The sequence below is a fragment of the Colobus angolensis genome, unplaced genomic scaffold (assembly GCF_000951035.1).
Source record: "Colobus angolensis palliatus isolate OR3802 unplaced genomic scaffold, Cang.pa_1.0 Scaffold8, whole genome shotgun sequence".
Taxonomy (NCBI): Eukaryota; Metazoa; Chordata; class Mammalia; order Primates; family Cercopithecidae; genus Colobus; species Colobus angolensis.
Window position 1 is genome coordinate 4,242,098 of NW_012121820.1, and position 18,921 is coordinate 4,261,018.

General features: G+C 42.6%; 1 protein-coding gene across 1 annotated transcript in view; it reads left to right on the forward strand.

Annotated features, from left to right (window-relative positions):
• The first annotated feature begins 4,389 nt into the window (after positions 1–4,389).
• STAU1 (staufen double-stranded RNA binding protein 1) overlaps positions 4,390–18,921 on the forward strand; it is a 66,112-nt gene continuing 51,580 nt past the window's right edge. Inside the window, exons 1-3 of the mRNA XM_011928832.1 lie at positions 4,390–4,456; positions 6,864–6,868; positions 11,941–12,229. Coding sequence (XP_011784222.1) covers positions 12,025–12,229 — 205 coding nt within the window. The 5' untranslated portion in view covers positions 4,390–4,456; positions 6,864–6,868; positions 11,941–12,024. The remainder of the gene's footprint in view (positions 4,457–6,863; positions 6,869–11,940; positions 12,230–18,921) is intronic.

Genomic DNA, 18,921 nt, shown 5'->3' on the forward strand with positions numbered 1-18,921 from the left:
TCGGCCTCCCAAAGTGCTGGGATTACAGGCTTGAGCCACCGCGCCTGGCCTATTCTTATTTTTAGTAGAGATGGGATTTCACTGTGTTAGCTGGGATGGTCTCAATCTCCTGACCTTGTGATCTGCCTGCCTCAGCCTCCCAAAGTGTTAGGATTACAGGCATGAGCCACTCTTCCTGGCCATGCCTAACTAATTTTTATATGTTTATTTTATTCTATTTTTGAGGCAGAGTCTCACTCTGTTACCCAGGCTGGAGTGCAGTGGCCCAATCTCAGTTCACTGCAACCTCTGCCTCCCGGGTTCAAGTGATTCTTCAGCCTCAGCCTTCCAAGTAGCTGGGATTACAAGTATGTGCCACCATGCCAGACTAATTTTTTTTATTTTTAGTAGAGACAGGGTTTCACCATGTTAGCCAGGCTGGTCTTGAACTCCTGACCTCAGGTGATCCACCTGCCTTGACCTCCCAAAGTGGTGGGATTACAGGCATGAGTCACTGCGCTGGCCTAATTTTTGTATTTTTAGTAGAGATGGGATTTCACTATGTTGGCCAGCCTAGCCTCGAACTCCTGACCTCAGGTGATCAGCCCCCCTTGGCCTCCCAAAGTGCTGGGATTAAAGGCGTGAGCACTGTGCCCGGCTTAGTATGCATTCTTGACTGTGGAAAATTGCAGTGGTAAGTGTGCACTATATAGATATATTGGTAATGATCATGATGGCTTTGGATTATCTTTTGAAATTGGAGGATTTGAAAAAATAGATTTGCATATGGAAATGTGAATTTTTGTTGTTTTTTTGATATGGAGTCTTGCTTTATTGCCTAGGCTGGAGTGCAGTGATGCGGTCAGGGCTCACTGCAGCCTCAACCTTCTGGTCTCAAGCAGTCCTTCCATCTCAGCCTTCCAAGTAGCTGAGACTACAGGCACATGCCACCACGCCTAGCTAGTTTTAAAATTTTTTGTAGAGGTGGGGTCTCCATCTGTTTCCTAGACTGGCCTCGAACTCATGGGCTCAAGCAGTTCTGTCTTGGCCTCCCAAAGTGTTGGGATTACAGGCATGAGCCACCATACCTGGCCAAAATGTGAATGATTGTATGAATCTCAGCTATCACTGTGTAAAAGTATTTGAGATCCATATGGGTGCAGTCTGCTGTATTTCTCCTCTCTCTCTCTCTTCTTTCTTTGCTAAGTTGATGGTTATTTTTTAACATCATCTTTATGTCTGACTCTAATAGCCCCTTTTCCCGTTCTTGTATTTAACTTTTTTTGTGTGTGTTTTAAATTATTATTATTATTATTTTTGAGACGGAGTCTTGCTCTGTCATCCAGGCTGGAGTGCAGTGGTGTGATGTCGGCTCACTGCAAGCTCCGCCTCCCAGGTTCACGCCAGTCTTCTGCCTCAGTAGCTGGGACTGCAGGTGCCTGCCACCGTGCCTGGCTAATTATTTTGTATTTTTAGTAGAGACGGAGTTTCACCGTGTTAGCCAGGATGGTCTCCATCTCCTGACTTTGTGATCTGCCTGCCTCGGCCTCCCAAAGTACTGGGAATACAGGCCTGAGCTACCGCGCCTGGGCCTTAAATTTTTTTTTTTTTTTTTTTTTGAGGCGGAGTCTCGCTCTGTCACCTGGGCTGGAGTACTGTGGCCGGATCTCAGCTCACTGCAAGCTCCGCCTGCTGGGTTCACGCCATTCTCCTGCCTCAGCCTCCCGAGTAGCTGGGACTACAGGCGCCTGCCACCTCGCCCAGCTAGTTTTTTATATTTTTTTAGTAGAGACGGGGTTTCACTGTGTTAGCCAGGATGGTCTCGATCTCCTGACCTCGTGATCCACCCGTCTCGGCCTCCCAAAGTGCTGGGATTACAGGCTTGAGCCACCGCGCCCGGCCCTGGCCCTTAAATTTTTAAATTTTATTTTAATAGAGACAGGGTCTCGCCATGTTGCCCAGGCTGGTCTCAAACACCTGAGCTCAAGCAATCCACCTGCCTCAGCCTCCGGAAGTGCTGGGGTTACAAGCATGAGCCATCACACCTGGCTTTTGTTTTTTACTTCTGCTTTGGGCTAGAAAACTAGACAGCCTGGACCGGGTGCGATTGCTCACACCTGTGATTCCAGCACTTTGGGAAGCTGAGATGGGCAGATCACAAGGTCAGGAGATGGAGACTAGCCTGGCTAACACGGTGAAACCCCGTCTCTACTAAAAATACAAAAATTAGCCAGGCGTGGCACGCACCTGTAATCTCAGCTACTCGGGAGGCTGAGGCAGGAGAATAGCTTGATCCTGGGAGGCGGAGGTTGCGGTGAGCCAAGATTGCACCATTGCACTCCAGCCTGGGCAACAGAATAAGACTCCGTCTCAAAAAAAAAAAAGAAAAGAAAAAAAGAAAACTAGACACCCTGCTTCTCAGAATAGGGGATTTGGAAACAAAACAAAAACTAGACACCCAAACTTACAATAATTGTTTAACATGGAAAAGCTTGGCTTGAGTGAGGCCCCTGTTGGTAAAAAGCATGGGCTGTGTTAGAAGGTCTTAGGTATTTGGGCTGCTCAGAGGCCTTTTTCAGTTTCCATTCATGCCAGTCTTTTGAATAGCTGAGGTATTAGAACAACTGGGCTCTAGACTGGAAAGTTGTTAGTATAATATACTATCTACGAAAAGAACCTGAACTGTTAAAATACCAGAAAATAAACTAGAGCTCATGATTTATTTCTGGAATCAATTAGACAGTGAACAGCAATTTTTTATTGCCTGTTAAGCCATAGTAGCAGTGAGAAACTGAACAAGCAAAAACAGCGTAAGAATGTATAAAAGCATCTCAAGGTAAGAAATTCTATGTGTTACTACTGATGACTACCATTTAAGTTGGGGGACATCTAGATAGACCGCAGAATTTGAGAATTAAACTCAAATTCTGTCATCTAAAGTTCACTTCTAAAAATGATTATGATTTGGACTTATTAGAGATAATGTGCTTTTTTCATTATTTTGCAATTTAATATACCACTATTTTATGTACCCAGTGCCTGCCTGTGCCTGCCTATTGGTAAAATTTTCCATGAAATTGTATTTGGGTCACCAAGCATATGCTAACGACATTTATGAATAAAGTAGTAGGTATAAAGGGAAAGAAAACACAGGTTTGAAAATCAGTCCTATGTGATTGGACAATATGTAATATAAGTTATGAGGCTGGGTGTGGTGGCTCATGCCTGTAATCCCAGCACTTTGGGAGGCCGAGGTGGGTGGATCACCTGAGGTCAGGTGTTCGAGACCAGCCTAGCCAACGTGGTAAAACTCCGCCGTTTCTACTAAAAAAACCCAAAAAACAAAAATTAGTCGGACATGGTAGCGGGCACCTGTAACCTCAGCTACTCGAGAGTCTGAGGCAGGAAAATTGCTTGAACCCAGGAGGCGGAGGTTGCAGGGAGCCGACATCAAGCCACTGCACTCCAGCCTGGGGGACAGAGTGAGACTCCATCTCAAAATAACCTAAACAAACAAAAAAACCGAAAGATTATGAGGTATTCACATTACTCTCATCAGGAAATAATTGGGACTGGAAAAGGAAAGTTGTCTCTTATAAATGTGTCTGCAAAATATTCTTCACCCAGCTTCCAGGCAATTGTGTCTTTTTTTTTTTTTTTTTTTTAAAGAGTCTTACCCTGTGGCCCAGGCCGGAGTGCAGTGGCGTGATCTTGGCTCACTGCAACCTCTGCCTCCTTCATTCAAGCCATTTTTGTGCCTCAGCCTCCCAAGTAGCTGGGATTACATGCCTGCGCTAAGTTTTGTATTATTTATTTATTTTCTTTGAGACAGAGTCTCGCTCTTTTGCCAGGCTGGAGTGCAGTGGTGCGATCCCGAGTCACTGCAGCCTCTGCCTCCCAGGTCAAGGGATTCTCCTGCCTCAGCCTGCCAGGTAGCTGGGACTACAGGTATGCCATCATGCCGGCTAATTTTTGTATCTTTAGTAGAGATGGGGTTTCACTATGTTGGTCAGGATGGTCTCAATCTCTTGACCTTGTAATATGCCCACCCCCGCCCCGCCTCTCAAAGTACTGGGATTACAGGCATGAGCCACCGTGCCCAGCCTAATTTTTGTATTTTTTGTAGAGATGGGGTTTCATCATGTTGGCCAGGCTGGTCTCAAACTCCTGGCCTCAGGTGATCCACCTGCCTTGGCCTCCCAAAGTGTTGGGATTACAGGTCATGAGCTGCCACGTCCGGCTGCTTGTGTCTTTTGAAGACTCTACTGCATGCTGCCTCAAACCATGACATCATGCCTTCAGTCTTCCCTACTTGTAAATTATAGGTTTCCCCAAAACTTGAGCAGTATGTCTTCAGTTTCAGAAAAAAGACCTACCCTACTAAATTATTATTTTTTATTTTCCAGAGTTTATTAACCACTTAACCTCTCAGAACTGAACAAAAACAACATTGTTCCTGGAACGCCCTCTTTTTAAGGTACATATAATTTGGCTTTGTAATTTCTGGCCTGTTGATAATCAGTGGTACTTTTGAATTCTTTAATGAGTTGTGTGGAGAATGATTTTTACTTCTGGCTGTAATATTAGAGAAGCAAAATAAATTTTATGCAGTTTGAATTTCATCTTTACTCTTGATTTAATTAGAAAGTAAGTACGAAAAGTTATTGGCAAGAATGTAAAGCCTATGTTCTTTAAATAGAGAGACGTGAGAATTGATGACTGAAGCTGTCATTAAACATGACTGGCTCAATAAGCTTCTTGGTCATAGTATCTTTTGTAGTTTGGTTTTTTAAAAAAACCCTACGATTTCTCAGATTGTTTGTTAAATGTGATTTTCAAACTTGTGGAACAAATTTAGCATTTTTTTCTATCGTGAGATAGGGTTATGAATCAAGCTTCGTTTACCACTAGCAGCTTGTGAACATTCAGATAAAAAAGGAGTTTTCTAAGAGTGTTCAGGATTTTCTGGTCTTTTGTCAGGGCAATGCCAAATATACTACGTGGGTTAGCACTGCTTCCTGCTTTTAACACTTTCCCTCTAAAAGCTGAAAGCACATTGCCATACCATATCTCTGAGGTAGTAATTAGGAGACAAGTTAACCCACTTTTTTTGAGAATGAGGAAGTGGAAACATAAGGAAAGTATCGAAGTTGTACAAAGCTCAGTGAATGGTTTTAAACTCACCACACTGGATTTGTATAATGCTTTGCTTTGCTTTCTTTCTTTTTGAAATGGAGTTTTGCTCTTGTTGCCCAGGCTGGAGTGCAGTGGCGCCATGTCGGCTCACCTCGGCCTTCCGAGTTCAAGCAGTTCTCCTGCCTCAGCCTCCCGAGTAGCTGGGATTACAGTCATGTGCCACTACGCCTGGCTAATTTTGTATTTTTAGTAGAGATGGGGTTTCACCATGTTGGTCAGCTGGTCTTGAACTCCTGACATCAGGTGTGATCCCCCCACTTTGGCCTCCCAAAGTGTTGGGATTACAGGCGTGAGCCACCATGCCCGGCCTAATGCTTTTCTTTTTAAACAATTGTTTTATCATGCCTCAGGATTCCTTTAGTGTTTTGACTGTCTGATTGCTGCAACTGAGGCTTTGTCAAATATCCTATTGTAAAGTGTTTTTGGGAAGCTGAGGCACAGAGGAGTGGGTTGCCAAGAGCTGGGAGTGGAATTGAAAGCTACAACTCAGAAGTTTGATCTGATTTAACATTGTTGGTTGCTACTTAGCAGCAAGGGTGGTTTCTTAGAAAGTGAGTCTTGGCACTGGTCTGTTTTGCATGAAGATGCTGGTAAATGCAGTTGTGTTTCTAGGTAGATGGCACATGGTTACAGATTACAATTTCCCTTTTCTGAAAGGAAAAGCCTGTTAACCATTATGTTGAACCAAGCCCCTTCATAGTCAAGAATATGTCACATGGTACTACTTTTAAAAGTCTCCAGCAGATCATGAACAGGTATTCATTTTTATTGCCTTGAAAGTTTTCTATGTTTGTATAAGTTTAGATTAAAAACTGTTTACAAATATATGTGCTTGAATTTTGTTAGTTTTGAGAATATCTCCTAGAGAAGGAGAGATGGAAGCTTGTTAAAAGTTTTGACACTAGAAAAGAAAATAAGGTTTATAGTTTTTTAGACTGTAGAGGTAAATTGTTTTTCACTTTAGCATGGTGTGATGGGTTTTCTAGGATGAAAATTAATAATGAAAATCTCTTTTAGGAAGTGTTTCTTTAAGCAGACCATCTGACCTCCCAACTGTTACATTTGTGTGGAAAGAAAGTCCTCCATTGCCCATGGCATTGGGCCAAGTGTAAGACAGGGACTACATTCAGTCTCGCTTGTATTGCAAGTGCAAAGATCTTGAACAACCTGGGTTGTTTCCAGACAGTATTTTTGGTTAATTTTATTGTCTTGCAAGTGAGTGTGCCTCCTCAGGGCTAATCTCCTCTTTGTACTTGAGCATCAGGTACATAGTGATTTGTTTCTTTTTTTTTTTTTTAAGTAGTTTGGTCATATTTCTTTTAAAAAAAACCTTTTATTATTGGGTTATTTAGTATATATAGGCCTGCTATTGAACATTATTTGCTTGACATTGACCTTAAAGCAGTCATTTTGGAAACGATCGTATAGGACGATAGTGATTGACATGCTTCTGTACTAGCGTCTGCCCTGCCTGCAGGTATTTGGATAATGTTTGGAGTCAATGAATTACTATTTTGTGGGGCTGGGAGGGAGAAGTAATGGAGAGTGAGTTTACTTTCAGAAAACATTCAACCATATTGCAACAAGAAAGATGTGTCAGAAAAGAATCTTAGAAATCACTGGTATAAGGAATGATGTGGATATTTTAGATGTATTTAAAGGCTGTTGAAAAGGACTTTATATTGTAGAAAAAGTGGTTTATTCCTTAATGTTTTTCAATTGACCAAGTTTCTGTGGGAGTGGAGTCTCTCAAAAAACTAAAGAGAACAGAATAATAGATTTACACGTGATTGCTTAAAGATGTCGTCTTGTGTCTTTGAGAAAGAGTTTAACACACAGATCCTTTCCAGCATTTAAGAATGTGCAGTCTGCCATTTGTGGGTTTACATGTAATAGATGCTTAATAAGTTTTTGTAGACTATTAAGTGAATATATTTTAGAATTGCTTTTGCTTTATAACAGTGAGGCACAGGAGTGCTCCTTTGTATCTGTATATCCATGTTACATCAGATTTACCGAAGGACTTGCAAGGGGAGACATTTAGTGAAATGTTTGTGATGATCTGAAAAGGAGGCTTCTGCAAAGTTGGGATGACTTCTTTCCTTCTTTTTTTTTTTTCAGACACATCTTGTTTGGAAATATCACTTATTATGAAGGAGAATGATATGTTGATTAAACAAAAGTACAGCTACTACATTATAAGTTGTATTAATCCAGTTTAAAAATTGATTATTAAAAATGTTTTTTTGACTGGGCACGGTGGCTCATGCCTATAATCCCAGCACTTTGTTGAGGCCAAGGCAGGTGGATCAGTTGAGGCCAGGAGTTAAAGACCAGCCTGACCAACATGGTAAAACCCCGTTTCTACTAAAACCACAAAAAAATTAGCCAGGTGTGGTGGTACACACCTGTAGTTCCCACTACTCGGGAGGCTGACACAGGAGAATTACTTGAACCTGGGAGGCAGAGGTTACAGTGAGCCAAGATCGTGCTACTGCACTCCAGCCTGGGCGACAAGAGTGAGACTGTCTCCAAAAAAAAAAAAGTTTTCCCAGGCCGGGCATGGTGGCTCATGCCTGTAATCCCAGCACTTTGGGAGGCCGAGGCAAGCGGATCACAAGGTCAGGAGATCGAGACCACGGTGAAACCCCGTCTCTACTAAAAATACAAAATATTAGTGGGGCGCTGTGGCGGTCGCCTGTAGTCCCTGCTACTCAGGAGGCTGAGGCAGGAGAATGGCATGAACCCGGGAGGCGGAGCTTGCAGTGAACCAAGATTGTACCACTGCACTGCAGCCTGGGTGACAGAGCGAGACTCCGTTAAAAAAATAATAATAATGTTTTCCCATAATTGCTTAAATATTTCATAGTGCAAGTGGATAAGACTAAGCATGTATTAGCCATAGCACAAGATAATTAAAAAAAGACTAAGCACGATTGCAGATAGTTCTGTAAACCATTTCTAGAAGGGTCTGCCTTCTTGTATATTAAATCACTCAGACTGTGCCTAGTACTGTCTAGTCTTGGTAGGTTCACTGCTGAGTGCCAAATACACATTTTGTGACCGTTTTTTAGTACATCATGTATAATTAAAAAAAACTTTCGTAGAGCTCATGTGCCCAGATTCTCCTTCACTACAACCCATAAAAGCTATTTGACACTTGTAAAATGGTAACTGCCAGCCAAGGCAAGATTCTATTTTTATGAGAAGATTTTTGTGTTACCAAGCCAATCTTAAGACCCAGGAGGACATGGAATTAAAGAATCTTTTAAAAGAAATACCTGTAACTCCATCATTTTGTACGTTTTATTATGGTGCTTATGTATACTATGTAAAATTAGGGCTTGAGACTAAGATAAGTATGTTTTCTTGATCTGGTGTCTAAAGCCCTTCAAATAGGGAAAAAACCAGGAGATGAAAGGTCCTCATCTGTGTGGGAGGCAGAGAGGCAGGGAAATGGCAGCACGACACAATTCACAGTAAGAGGTGTTTTCCAGCACCAGCGAGATCTGAAGAATCTTTGCTTTTCAAACTTTTCAACCTAATTTTACTGTGTATAAAATAGCATTTGTCTCTAAGAAGACTCTAACAAAGCATTTAGATCTCTCGAGTCCTTAATTTACCTGATGGAAAACAATCCTTGAAGACAGGTTTAAAGGAAAAGACTTGTTTGCATTTAAGGACTTAGTCTTCAGGACAGTACTGTTGAGCAACAGGTTCAGAATTTATATTGAAGTTGTATTTCCAAAGTTCCACAGTTCCTTGAAGGCTGCTATGAACTATATCAATATCAGTAATGAAAAACTTAATTTGTTCTTTGAGTTATGTGGACAAATGATATATTTTCCCCCTTTCATAACTGTGATGTCTGTCCTGGCTTCTCTTTGGGAGAGGAGCATCTGCTTGGGTGCTAAAATACTAGCATCAGGCCGGGCACGGTGATGCTAGTGGCTCATGCCTGTAATTCCAGCACTTTGGGAGGCCGAGGCAGGAGGATCACTTGAGGTCAGGAGTTGAAGATCAGCCCGGCCAACATGGCGAAACGCTGTCTCTACTAAAAATACAAAAGTAGCCGGGTGTGGTGGTACACACCTGTAATCTTAACTACTTGGGGCCGGGCACGGTGGCTCAAGCCTGTAATCCCAGCACTTTGGGAGGCCGAGACGGGCGGATCACAAGGTCAGGAGATCGAGACCATCCTGGCTAACACGGTGAAACCCCGTCTCTACTAAAAAATACAAAAAGCTAGCCGGGCGAGGTGGTGGGCGCCTGTAGTCCCAGCTACTCGGGAGGCTGAGGCAGGAGAATGGCGTAAACCCGGGAGGCGGAGCTTGCAGTGAGCTGAGATCCGGCCACTGCACTCCAGCCCGGGCGACAGAGCGAGACTCCATCTCAAAAAGTTAAATTAGCAGGTGACTAATAATTTATGAGTATCGTTTGTTGAATTTTCATATTCATCGTGTTGGAAATTTAAATTTACCTAGTCTTATTTGAAGAGTTTAACTTGTTTGTTTGTTTGTTTTGAACTACATGTTTCAACCAACTGTTAGACAACTCCTTTAAGTGAATTTAAGGATAATATTTTTGAGGCAGTCTTAATTTAAAAAGCCTGTTCCTGTCTCAGCTTCTAGAAAACTTACATATTCATGACTGACTTGAGCCGAGTGCAGTGCCTCACGCTTGTAATCCCAGGACTTTGGGAGGCCGAGGTGGGCAGATCACCTGAGGTCAGAAGTTTGAGACCAGCCTGGCCAACCTGGTGAAACCCTGTCTCTACTAAAAATACAAAAACTAGCCAGGCATAGTGGCTCACGCCTGTAATCCTAGCTACTTGGGAGACTGAGGCAGGAGAATTGCTTGAACCCAAGAGGCGGAGGTTGCAGTGAGCCAAGTTTGCACCACTGCACTCCAGCCCGGGCGACAGAGCTCTGTCTCAAAAAAAAAAAAAAAAAAAAAAATTAAACATTTATGACTGACTTGAAATCCTGGCAGTCAGCCTGCTTTAGAGAGCATTAACCAAAAATCCCTTGGTCTACACCCTTTCTAAATTTAGGCATTCATTCAGAGTCTCAAACTCTGAGAGCCACTCAGGACACAGTTGGGTTGCTCTTTCTGGGATAGGAGTACATTCTGGAGCAGATACTTTACTCCTAGCTTATTATTTGACCTTGAGACCTGTGGTTGGTATTGTGAAGTCGTACATACACTACAAGTGACTTTTTTGTTGTAAAAGGTGCTCTTAAGACAGTTTGCAAAAAGGAAAAGGAGAAGGAGTGACTGAGTAAATGAAGAGAGGGGAAGAGAGGAGGAAAAAAGTTTCTATTTTAGCAGCTGACGGGGGAAAAAGACCCAATGAAATAAGGTCATAGCTGACTTCTGAATGGTTCTGGACTTGTTTCTTGACACTGGCGACTTGTCTTCTAAGACCATTATGTAGATCTTCAATGGAACTGCTCTGTTATTTTGTTCTGATTCCAAAAGTAAAAAGGAACAACTGCACTCTTGGGGAATTTTGTTGAATAAGGTAGTACTTATGCCTCTGCTATCCAGAGTCACATTTCGACTGAGTTTCTTTTGAGTTTTGCAGTCCTTTTTGCTATCAGTAAGAGAGAATGTGCCAGGACTCCTCAAGTAGCTTAATTGCTCTGGTCATTCATCTCTTTCTTGAGGACCAGCTTTAAAAATCATTTTGATACTCAAAAAAAAAATTAAAGTAACAAACTGTTTCTTTATAATAGAACTTCTAGTTAGTTGGTTTGCTGGTGTCTACATTGGTTGGCTATTTCCTGAGAGACCTGTCATTCTGTCTTTGTTGCCACTGGTTATTTTTAAGTACTTTGACTCATTAAAAACATTTTCGGCTTTTAAAGGATGGCCATGAAAATGAGCACAACTGTCCTTATTTTTGACTCGTGAAGAACTTTAGTGTATTTAGAAGTAATGCCTTCATTATTCTCTTAATTTACAAGATGAAGTAAACAAGCTCCAGTGCTCCCCACCCCACCACCACACCAGTAAAATTGCCAGTCTAAAATCCGTTCATGTCTTCTTCATCTCCGCTTTTGCTTTTAATAGTATAAATTCTCTAGTATGGTCTTCATTACTCACATCACTTCTCAGGATCTGTGAGCCTGGGTAGGGGTGGGATAGTTTTCTTGTTTGGGGTCTGTAATTAAATGAGACCTCAAACAAGCCTTTTAGGAAGACAATACATCTGTCATCACCATAGGGAAAAAGAAACAACAGAAGTATCCCAGCTTCCTTCTGTCAGCTTAAAACCCTAAGGTTGTCAATCTGAGCTTTGGTCCTTAAAAGGAAGCAGTGTTCACATTCACCTGTTCCTGGTATTATAAACCTAGTTTGCTTTCAATTTCTCGTAATTTTGAGACCAGAAAGAAACCTTTACTATGCCCCAATTACTATAGAAACCTCTCCATACTTTTAAATTTGCATTTTTGCATGTAAGCTGTAGTTTGCAATTCTTAATATTCACCAATAAATGTTGTACCCTACTGATTCTCTTTGTATAATGAATATGCAGAGCACATGGGTATTGTAAATCATTTAAAAAACACTGGGAAAGTCACAAGGCCAAGAAACTTACTGTATACCAGGAGAAACATATTTCGAATAAATCAACATAGCTACATGCTAAATGGAGCTACTTTCATAACTGAGTAGGTGACACCATTTTGACTGAATATTGGCAATTACATATCTCCTCTATAATTTACCTTTTTATTTTCTTTCCCTTACAACTTTTAGGTAGAACTTTAGACTTCATAGCACTGAATTAACCTGCACTGAAAGCTGTTTACCTGCATTTGTTCACTTTTGTTGAAAGTGACCATGTCTCAAGTTCAAGTGCAAGTTCAGAACCCATCTGCTGCTCTCTCAGGGAGCCAAATACTGAACAAGAACCAGTCTCTTCTCTCACAGCCTTTGATGAGTATTCCTTCTACTACTAGCTCTCTGCCCTCTGAAAATGCAGGTAGACCCATTCAAAACTCTGCTTTACCCTCTGCATCTATTACATCTACCAGTGCAGCTGCAGGTAAGCATATGAATCCAAGTGTCTTCTATTTCAAATGTTTTCTTACCCTGTTTTCTGATCTGATAAGTAGGTTGCAGATTTAGGGAGCTCTCACATGTACCTTCAAAAAGTAAAAGAAAATATCACCACCCACACTTCTTTATCCCAGTTATACAACACTGGTTGTATAGGGGATTGACAGAGGCCTCAGTTGACAGACCATTTTAGGTTGTGAGAAAGAGAATTGAAAGCTGAAAACTACACAGACTATAAAGCCTCATCTGTTAAAGAGTGGTGGGTGGCAGAAAGAATTGAGCAGTAAATACCACCTTGGATATTCATCGTTGTATGGGATAATTCTGCATTTAAAATTATTTCCCAGAACAAGCCAGGTGCCATGGCTCATGCCTGTAATCCCAGCACTTTGGGAGGCTGAGGCAGGTGGATCACCAGAGGTCAGGAGTTCGAGACCAGCCTGGCCAACATGGTGAAACCCTGCCTCTACAAAAAATCCAAAAACTAGCTGGGCTTGGTGATGCACGCCCGTAATCCCAGCTACTCAGGAGGCTGAGGCAGGAGAATTGCTTGAACCTGGGAGGTGGAGGTTACAGTGAGCTGAGATTGTGCCGCTGCACTCCAGCCTGGGCAACAGAGGGAGACTTCATCTCAAAAAAAGAAAAAAGTAAAAACTAGGCCAGGCGCGGTGGCTCACACCTATAATCCCAGCACTTTGGGAGGCCAAGGCGGGTGGATCACAAGGTCAGGAGTTCGAGACCAGCCTGGCCAGAATGGTGAAACTCTGTCTCTACTAAAAATACAAAAAATAGACGACCGTGGTGGTGTGTGCCTATAGTCCCAGCTATTCAGGAGGGTGATGCAGAAGAATCGCTTGAACCCAGGAGGCAGAGGTTGCAGTGAGCCGAGATCATACCACCGCATTCCATCCTGGGCAACAGGGCAAGACTCTGTCTCATAAATAAATAAATAAATTTCTAACAATTGACGAAGAGCTCTTGTATCTGCATAAGCCTTCTTTTTGGGTGTCTGTAAGATTTTATCCCAAGCAAGGGGGCAGCCAGATTTACTAGAAAGCAAAAAAGTACATTGACATTTATTTATTTTTATTTCTGTTTTGAACAAGTAAGTTTAAGTCTGGAAGTTTCCAGAAGTAGTTCAGAAATCATAATGAGGACCAATTAGAAATGGAATAAAGAAGCAGAGTTTTTTTCTCTTCTTACCTTTCCTTTCTTTCTTTTCGTTTGTTTCACAGGGTCTCGACTCTATTGCCTAGGCTGGAGTACAGTAGTGTGATTATGGTTCACTGCAGCTTCAACTCCTGGGCTCAAGTGGATCCTCCTGCCTCAGCCTCCTGAATAGCTGGATTATAGGTGTGAGCTACAATGCCCACATTTATTTTCTTGTTAAAATTTTCTGCGTCATGGCCAGGCATGGTGGTTCACACCTGTAATCCCAGCACTTTGGGAGGCCAAGGCGGGAGATTGCTTGAGCCCAGGAGTTGGAGACCAGCCTGGGCAACATGGTGAAACCCCATCTATACAAAAAAATACAAAAATTGTCTGAGCATGCTCGTGCATGCCTGTGGTCCCAGCTACTCCAGGGGCTGAGGCAGAAGGGTCACTTGAGCCCAGGAGGTCGAGGCTGCCATGAGCTGTAATTATACCACTCTACTCCATCCAGCCTGGGAGACAGAGCGAGATCCTGTCTCAAAAAAAAAAAAAAACTCCTTCGTGGTTGGCCACGGTGGTTTACACCTGTAATTTCAGTGTTTTGGGATGCCTATTTATTTATGAGACAGAGTCTCGCTTTGTTGCTTAGGCTGGAGCGCAATGGTGTGATCTCAACTCACTGCAACCTCTGACTCCTGGGTTCAAGCAGTTCTCCTGCCTCAGTCTCCTGAGTAGCTGGGATTACAGGTGCCTGCCACTACACTCGGCGGTTTTGTATTTTTAGTAGAGACGGGGTTTTGCTGTGTTGCCCAGGCTCGTCTCCAACTCCTGACCTCAAGTGATCAGCTTGCCTTGGCCTCCTAGATTGCTAGAATTACAGGTGTGAGTCATTGTGCCAGACTGGGAGGCCGATTTAAAAATTAGCTGGGCTTGGTGGTGTGCACCTGTAGTCCCAGCTACTTGGGAGGCTGAGGCAGGAGGATTGCTTGAGCCCAGAAGTTCAAGGCTGCAGTGAACTGTGATAGTGCTGTCTTACTCCAGCTAGGTAGCAGACTACGACTGACTCAAAACAAAGTTTAGAAGCATTCAAATCTGATTATTAGGAAAGTGAATTAAAGGTACTTTACTGTACACAGGGGCTCATGCCCATAATCCCAGCACTTTGGGAGGCTGAGGCAGGTTGATCACCTGAGGTCTGGAGTTTGAGACCAGCCTGGCCAATGTGGTGAAACCATGTCTCTACTAAAAATACAAAAATTAGCCAGGTGTAGTGGTGTGCGCCTGTATTCCCAGCTAATTGGGAGGGTGAGGCAGGAGAATCGCTTGAACTTGGGAGGCAGAGGCTGCAGCGAGCCGAGATCACGTGACTGCACTCCAGCCTGCGCAACAGAGTGAGATTCCATCTCAAAAAAAAAAAAAAAGATTTAAAACCCTTGAAAAATACCTAAAAATAATGTAGACAAGAAACTGAGGCTAAAGAAAGAAAACTTAAAACCAATATTCTTATGAATAGGAGACAGGGTCTGACAAAAAAAAAAAAAAGGAGTGGGGGATAATAAATAAAAACAATATTCTGCCTCCCAACACAACATGTTGCCTTCTTGCAACATGGCAAGACCAGTGAAATAAATGGGGTGTCAGTGTTGGTTTTTTTTTTTTTTTTTTTGAGATGGAATCTCGCTCTGTCACCATCCTGGAGTGCAGTGGCATGATCTTGGCTCACTGCAACTTCCTTCTCCTGGGTTCAAATGATTCTCCTGCCTCAGCCTCCCTAGTAGCTGGGGCTATAGGCCCATGCTACCATGCCTGGCTAATTTTTGTATTTTTAATAGTGACGGGGTTTCACCATGTTGGCCAGGATGGTCTCGATCTCTTGACCTCGTGATCCTCCCGCCGCGGCCTCCCAAAGTGCTGGGATTACAGGCATTAGCCACCACACCCAGCCTAGTGTGGGTATTTCTATACCAGAGTCACCTTATAACAGAGTCTTTTCTTCCCCTTCCTCATGCCTATTTCCTTTCAGTTTCCTCCTTTGTCTTCTCATTTCCTTTACTTTATAAATCTGTTCTTAGAGTGTTTGCTTCTCCCACTCAGCTGCATGGTATCTTCCACGCCACCCCCACAGTTCCTTGGACTGGTTCACCAGATAACATTCTTGATTTTTCATAGTCCTGTAGAGATGTTGTTTTCCCATATTTGTCATGTGAGACTCTCTGAAAAGGAAAAGGCACAGACTGTTTCAGTCTTCTGGGATTTATTGCTTTTTCTTCTAATGAGTTCTGGTGTCCAAATCCTATTGACTTTGTAAAACTCCTGCCCACCAACATCATTTTATTTTACTTATATAATTGTTAGAAATAGATAAGGTCTGAGGATGGCAGCCTTTGGAGAAAAGACTAGAGGATGCCCAGGAATGAGAGTTTCACTGTATGGAAGATGACAACCGTTGTTTGAGAGATGGTAGTGGTATGTTGAGTTTAGCGAAATAATGGGCAGGGTACAGCTGGCAACTGTTTCAGAAACCAGTCTGTGCTCAGAAGACCTTGTATTCCAGTTGGTTTTAATAGCAGTGCTTCATCTGATTTCAAATCTTGCTTGCCCACTATGGGTTAGTTATTCCCCTGACTTCACTCTTTTGAAGACACACCCTCTCCTAGATTACCTGGCTTCAACTGGTTCAGAAAAGACCCCAGTTGTGTCTTCTCTGGGAATGTACTCCTGGAATGGTTTGCAGTTTTGTATCATGGCTGCCTACATTTGTAGGCCTTCCGTTTGTTTTTCCTCTATTTTCATATCCCTGGGAGAATAGTAGTCTTACATACTGCTAGGTGACTTCAGTGCTCTTACGTTATTTTTCACTTCCTTCTCGTGTGGCAAACCCCATAGAAAAAAATCCCAGCTGTGTCTTGTGAATGAGTGAGTTTGTTTCAGCAAGATCCAGCTTGAGTATAAGCTTTTGTGTGAGCAAGGTCCAGCTCACCACTGTAAGGTAATTATCATCCATACTGCTAGTGCATTTATAACCCACCTGGAATGTTTTCTGTTTTTTTTATACTCCTGAAAGGGGTGCTGTGATTCAAAATACGTATTTTCAAACTGATGAGATTGTCTTAAACAAAAACTATACTTAGACAAGATTATAGATTTTTGAAGTTTCTTCTTTTTTCATCCTTGCCAATGGGTCAAAGAAAATCTGTGCTTCTTTTTGGAATATTTGGGTTTTTTTTTTTTTTTTTAGAGTCTTTCTTTGCCGCCTAGGCTGGAGTGCAATGTGGTGCGATCATGTCTCACTGCAGCCTCGACCTCCCAGGCTTAAGCAATCCTCTGACCTTGGCCTCTTGAGTAGCTGGGGCATGCCACCATGCCCAGCTAGTTTTTTTTTAATTCTTTGTGGAGGTAAAGTCTCACTGTGTTGCCCAGGCTTGTTTTGAGTTGCTGGACTCAAACAATCTGCCTGCCTTGGCCTCCCCAATGCTGGGATTACAGGTGTTAGCTACCCTGCCTGGCCATATTTTGCTTTTGAAACTCCAAATAGTGTATAGTTGTTTGGGATTCTGAACAGAGACAGTTCTCAAGCACCTGTGATTGATTGCCCGTAAGTTTTCCAGCTCTGGGCCACCTCTTGTCTGCTGCTTACTTTTGGCTCCTCTCCTGCTTGTTTGCACAAGGACCTTAGGGCAGGGAGAAGAGGTGATGGGAAATCAGTTCTTTCACTTGTTAGCAATCCAAGCAAAAGGTTTGAAGATGCAATTGTCTGGCTAATTTTGCGTTGTAGTAGAGACGGGGTTTCACCATGTAGTCTCAAAGTGAGTATTTTGTATTGTCTCCGGTTTCAGTTATCCTTGTCATTCCCCTTATCTTAGAGAATGAAAGTCTGACTATAATTTTAAAATTGCTAATCAGTATTCAAGAATTCAGTCTTTTTAGAACATGTGGAAAGAAGGGAAAAAAAAGAATTCAGTCTTTGAAACTTGTTTGTTATCTGTATTAACAGCACATTCTGGAACTTTATTATTGCATATTTGTAGTTATCTTTTTTCCCAACCATCTAAGGACACGGAGATACGGAGTTGTCTTTTGCAGCTGTAGCATAAGATGATATAGTGTGAGAGATAAGGAATTAACGCTGTTTCTCATCATAACCTTGCAGCAAAGATAATGTAATTAAGGATGAGCTATTTATCTCATTATGCCTCATTTTCCTTCACATACAAACCTCAAGCCTTGAATAAATCAAGTGTTTCTTTTCATTTGATTGAAAGTAGCATCAGGCACAAACATGAATAGTTACCATAGCATAACACGGTTGAGTTGCCTTTGAAGTCAGACAGATCTGGGTTTGAATCTCAGCGTGTTACTAGCTGTGTGATCTTGTGCAAATTACTACTTTGTTGTTGTTTCCTCATCTGTAAAATAGGGATAATAATACCCACCAAATAGATTTATTGTGAGAATTAAATGAGAGCATGTATGTTAACGTGTGGAGCACAATGCCTGCCACCTAGTAAATGCTTGAGAAATGGTAGCTGTAATTCTGGCTACTTGGGTAGTTGAGGCAGGATTAAGCATTTAAGAAAAACAAATATTTCCCACTCACACAAAACTAGCTTAAAAATGTTGTTTTAAAGCATATTTCTATTTGAAATGTGTCTTTTTTTTTTTTTTTTTTGAGACGGAGTCTCGCTCTGTCGCCCAGGCTAGAGCACAGTGGCCGGATCTCAGCTCAATGCAAGCTCTGCCTCCCGGGTTTACGCCATTCTCCTGCCTCAGCCTCCCGAGTAGCTGGGACTACAGGCGCCCGCCACCTCGCCCGGCTAGGTTTTTTGTATTTTTAGTAGAGACGGGGTTTCACCGTGTTAGCCAGGATGGTCTCGATCTCCTGACCTCGTGATCCGCCCGTCTCGGCCTCCCAAAGTGCTGGGATTACAGGCTTGAGCCACCGCGCCCAGCCTGAAATGTGTCTTTATAGACACATTTAGGCAATTAGGGCCTGGGAGCAGTGGCTCATGTCTGTATTCACAGCAGTTTAGAAGGCCAAGGCCAGCAGATCACTTGACGTCAGGAGTTTGAGACCAGACTGGCCAACATGGTGAAACCTTGTATCTACCAAGAAATATAAAAATTAACTGGATGTGGTGGTGCACGCCTGTAGTCCCAGCTACTCAGGAGGCTGAGGCAGGAGAATCACCTGAACCTGGGGGGCGGGGGCTGTAATGAGCTGAGATGGCACCACTGCATTCCAGTCTGGGTGACAGAGTGAGACCCTTTATCAAAAAATCAATTAATTAAAATAGAAATAGAAGGCCGTAAGTAGTTTTTCTGTAACTGTTGTATTTACAGGATTTTTTTGCAGACCTTAACTTTGGGATTCCCTTTATTAACTTTTTATTATATTTTGGCTCATGCACTTTCTCACTTTAACTTTTTTTTGTTTGTTTGTTTGTTTTTTTGTTGAGACGGAGTCTCGCTCTGTCGCCCAGGCTGGAGTGCAGTGGCCAGATCTCAGCTCACTGCAAGCTCCGCCTC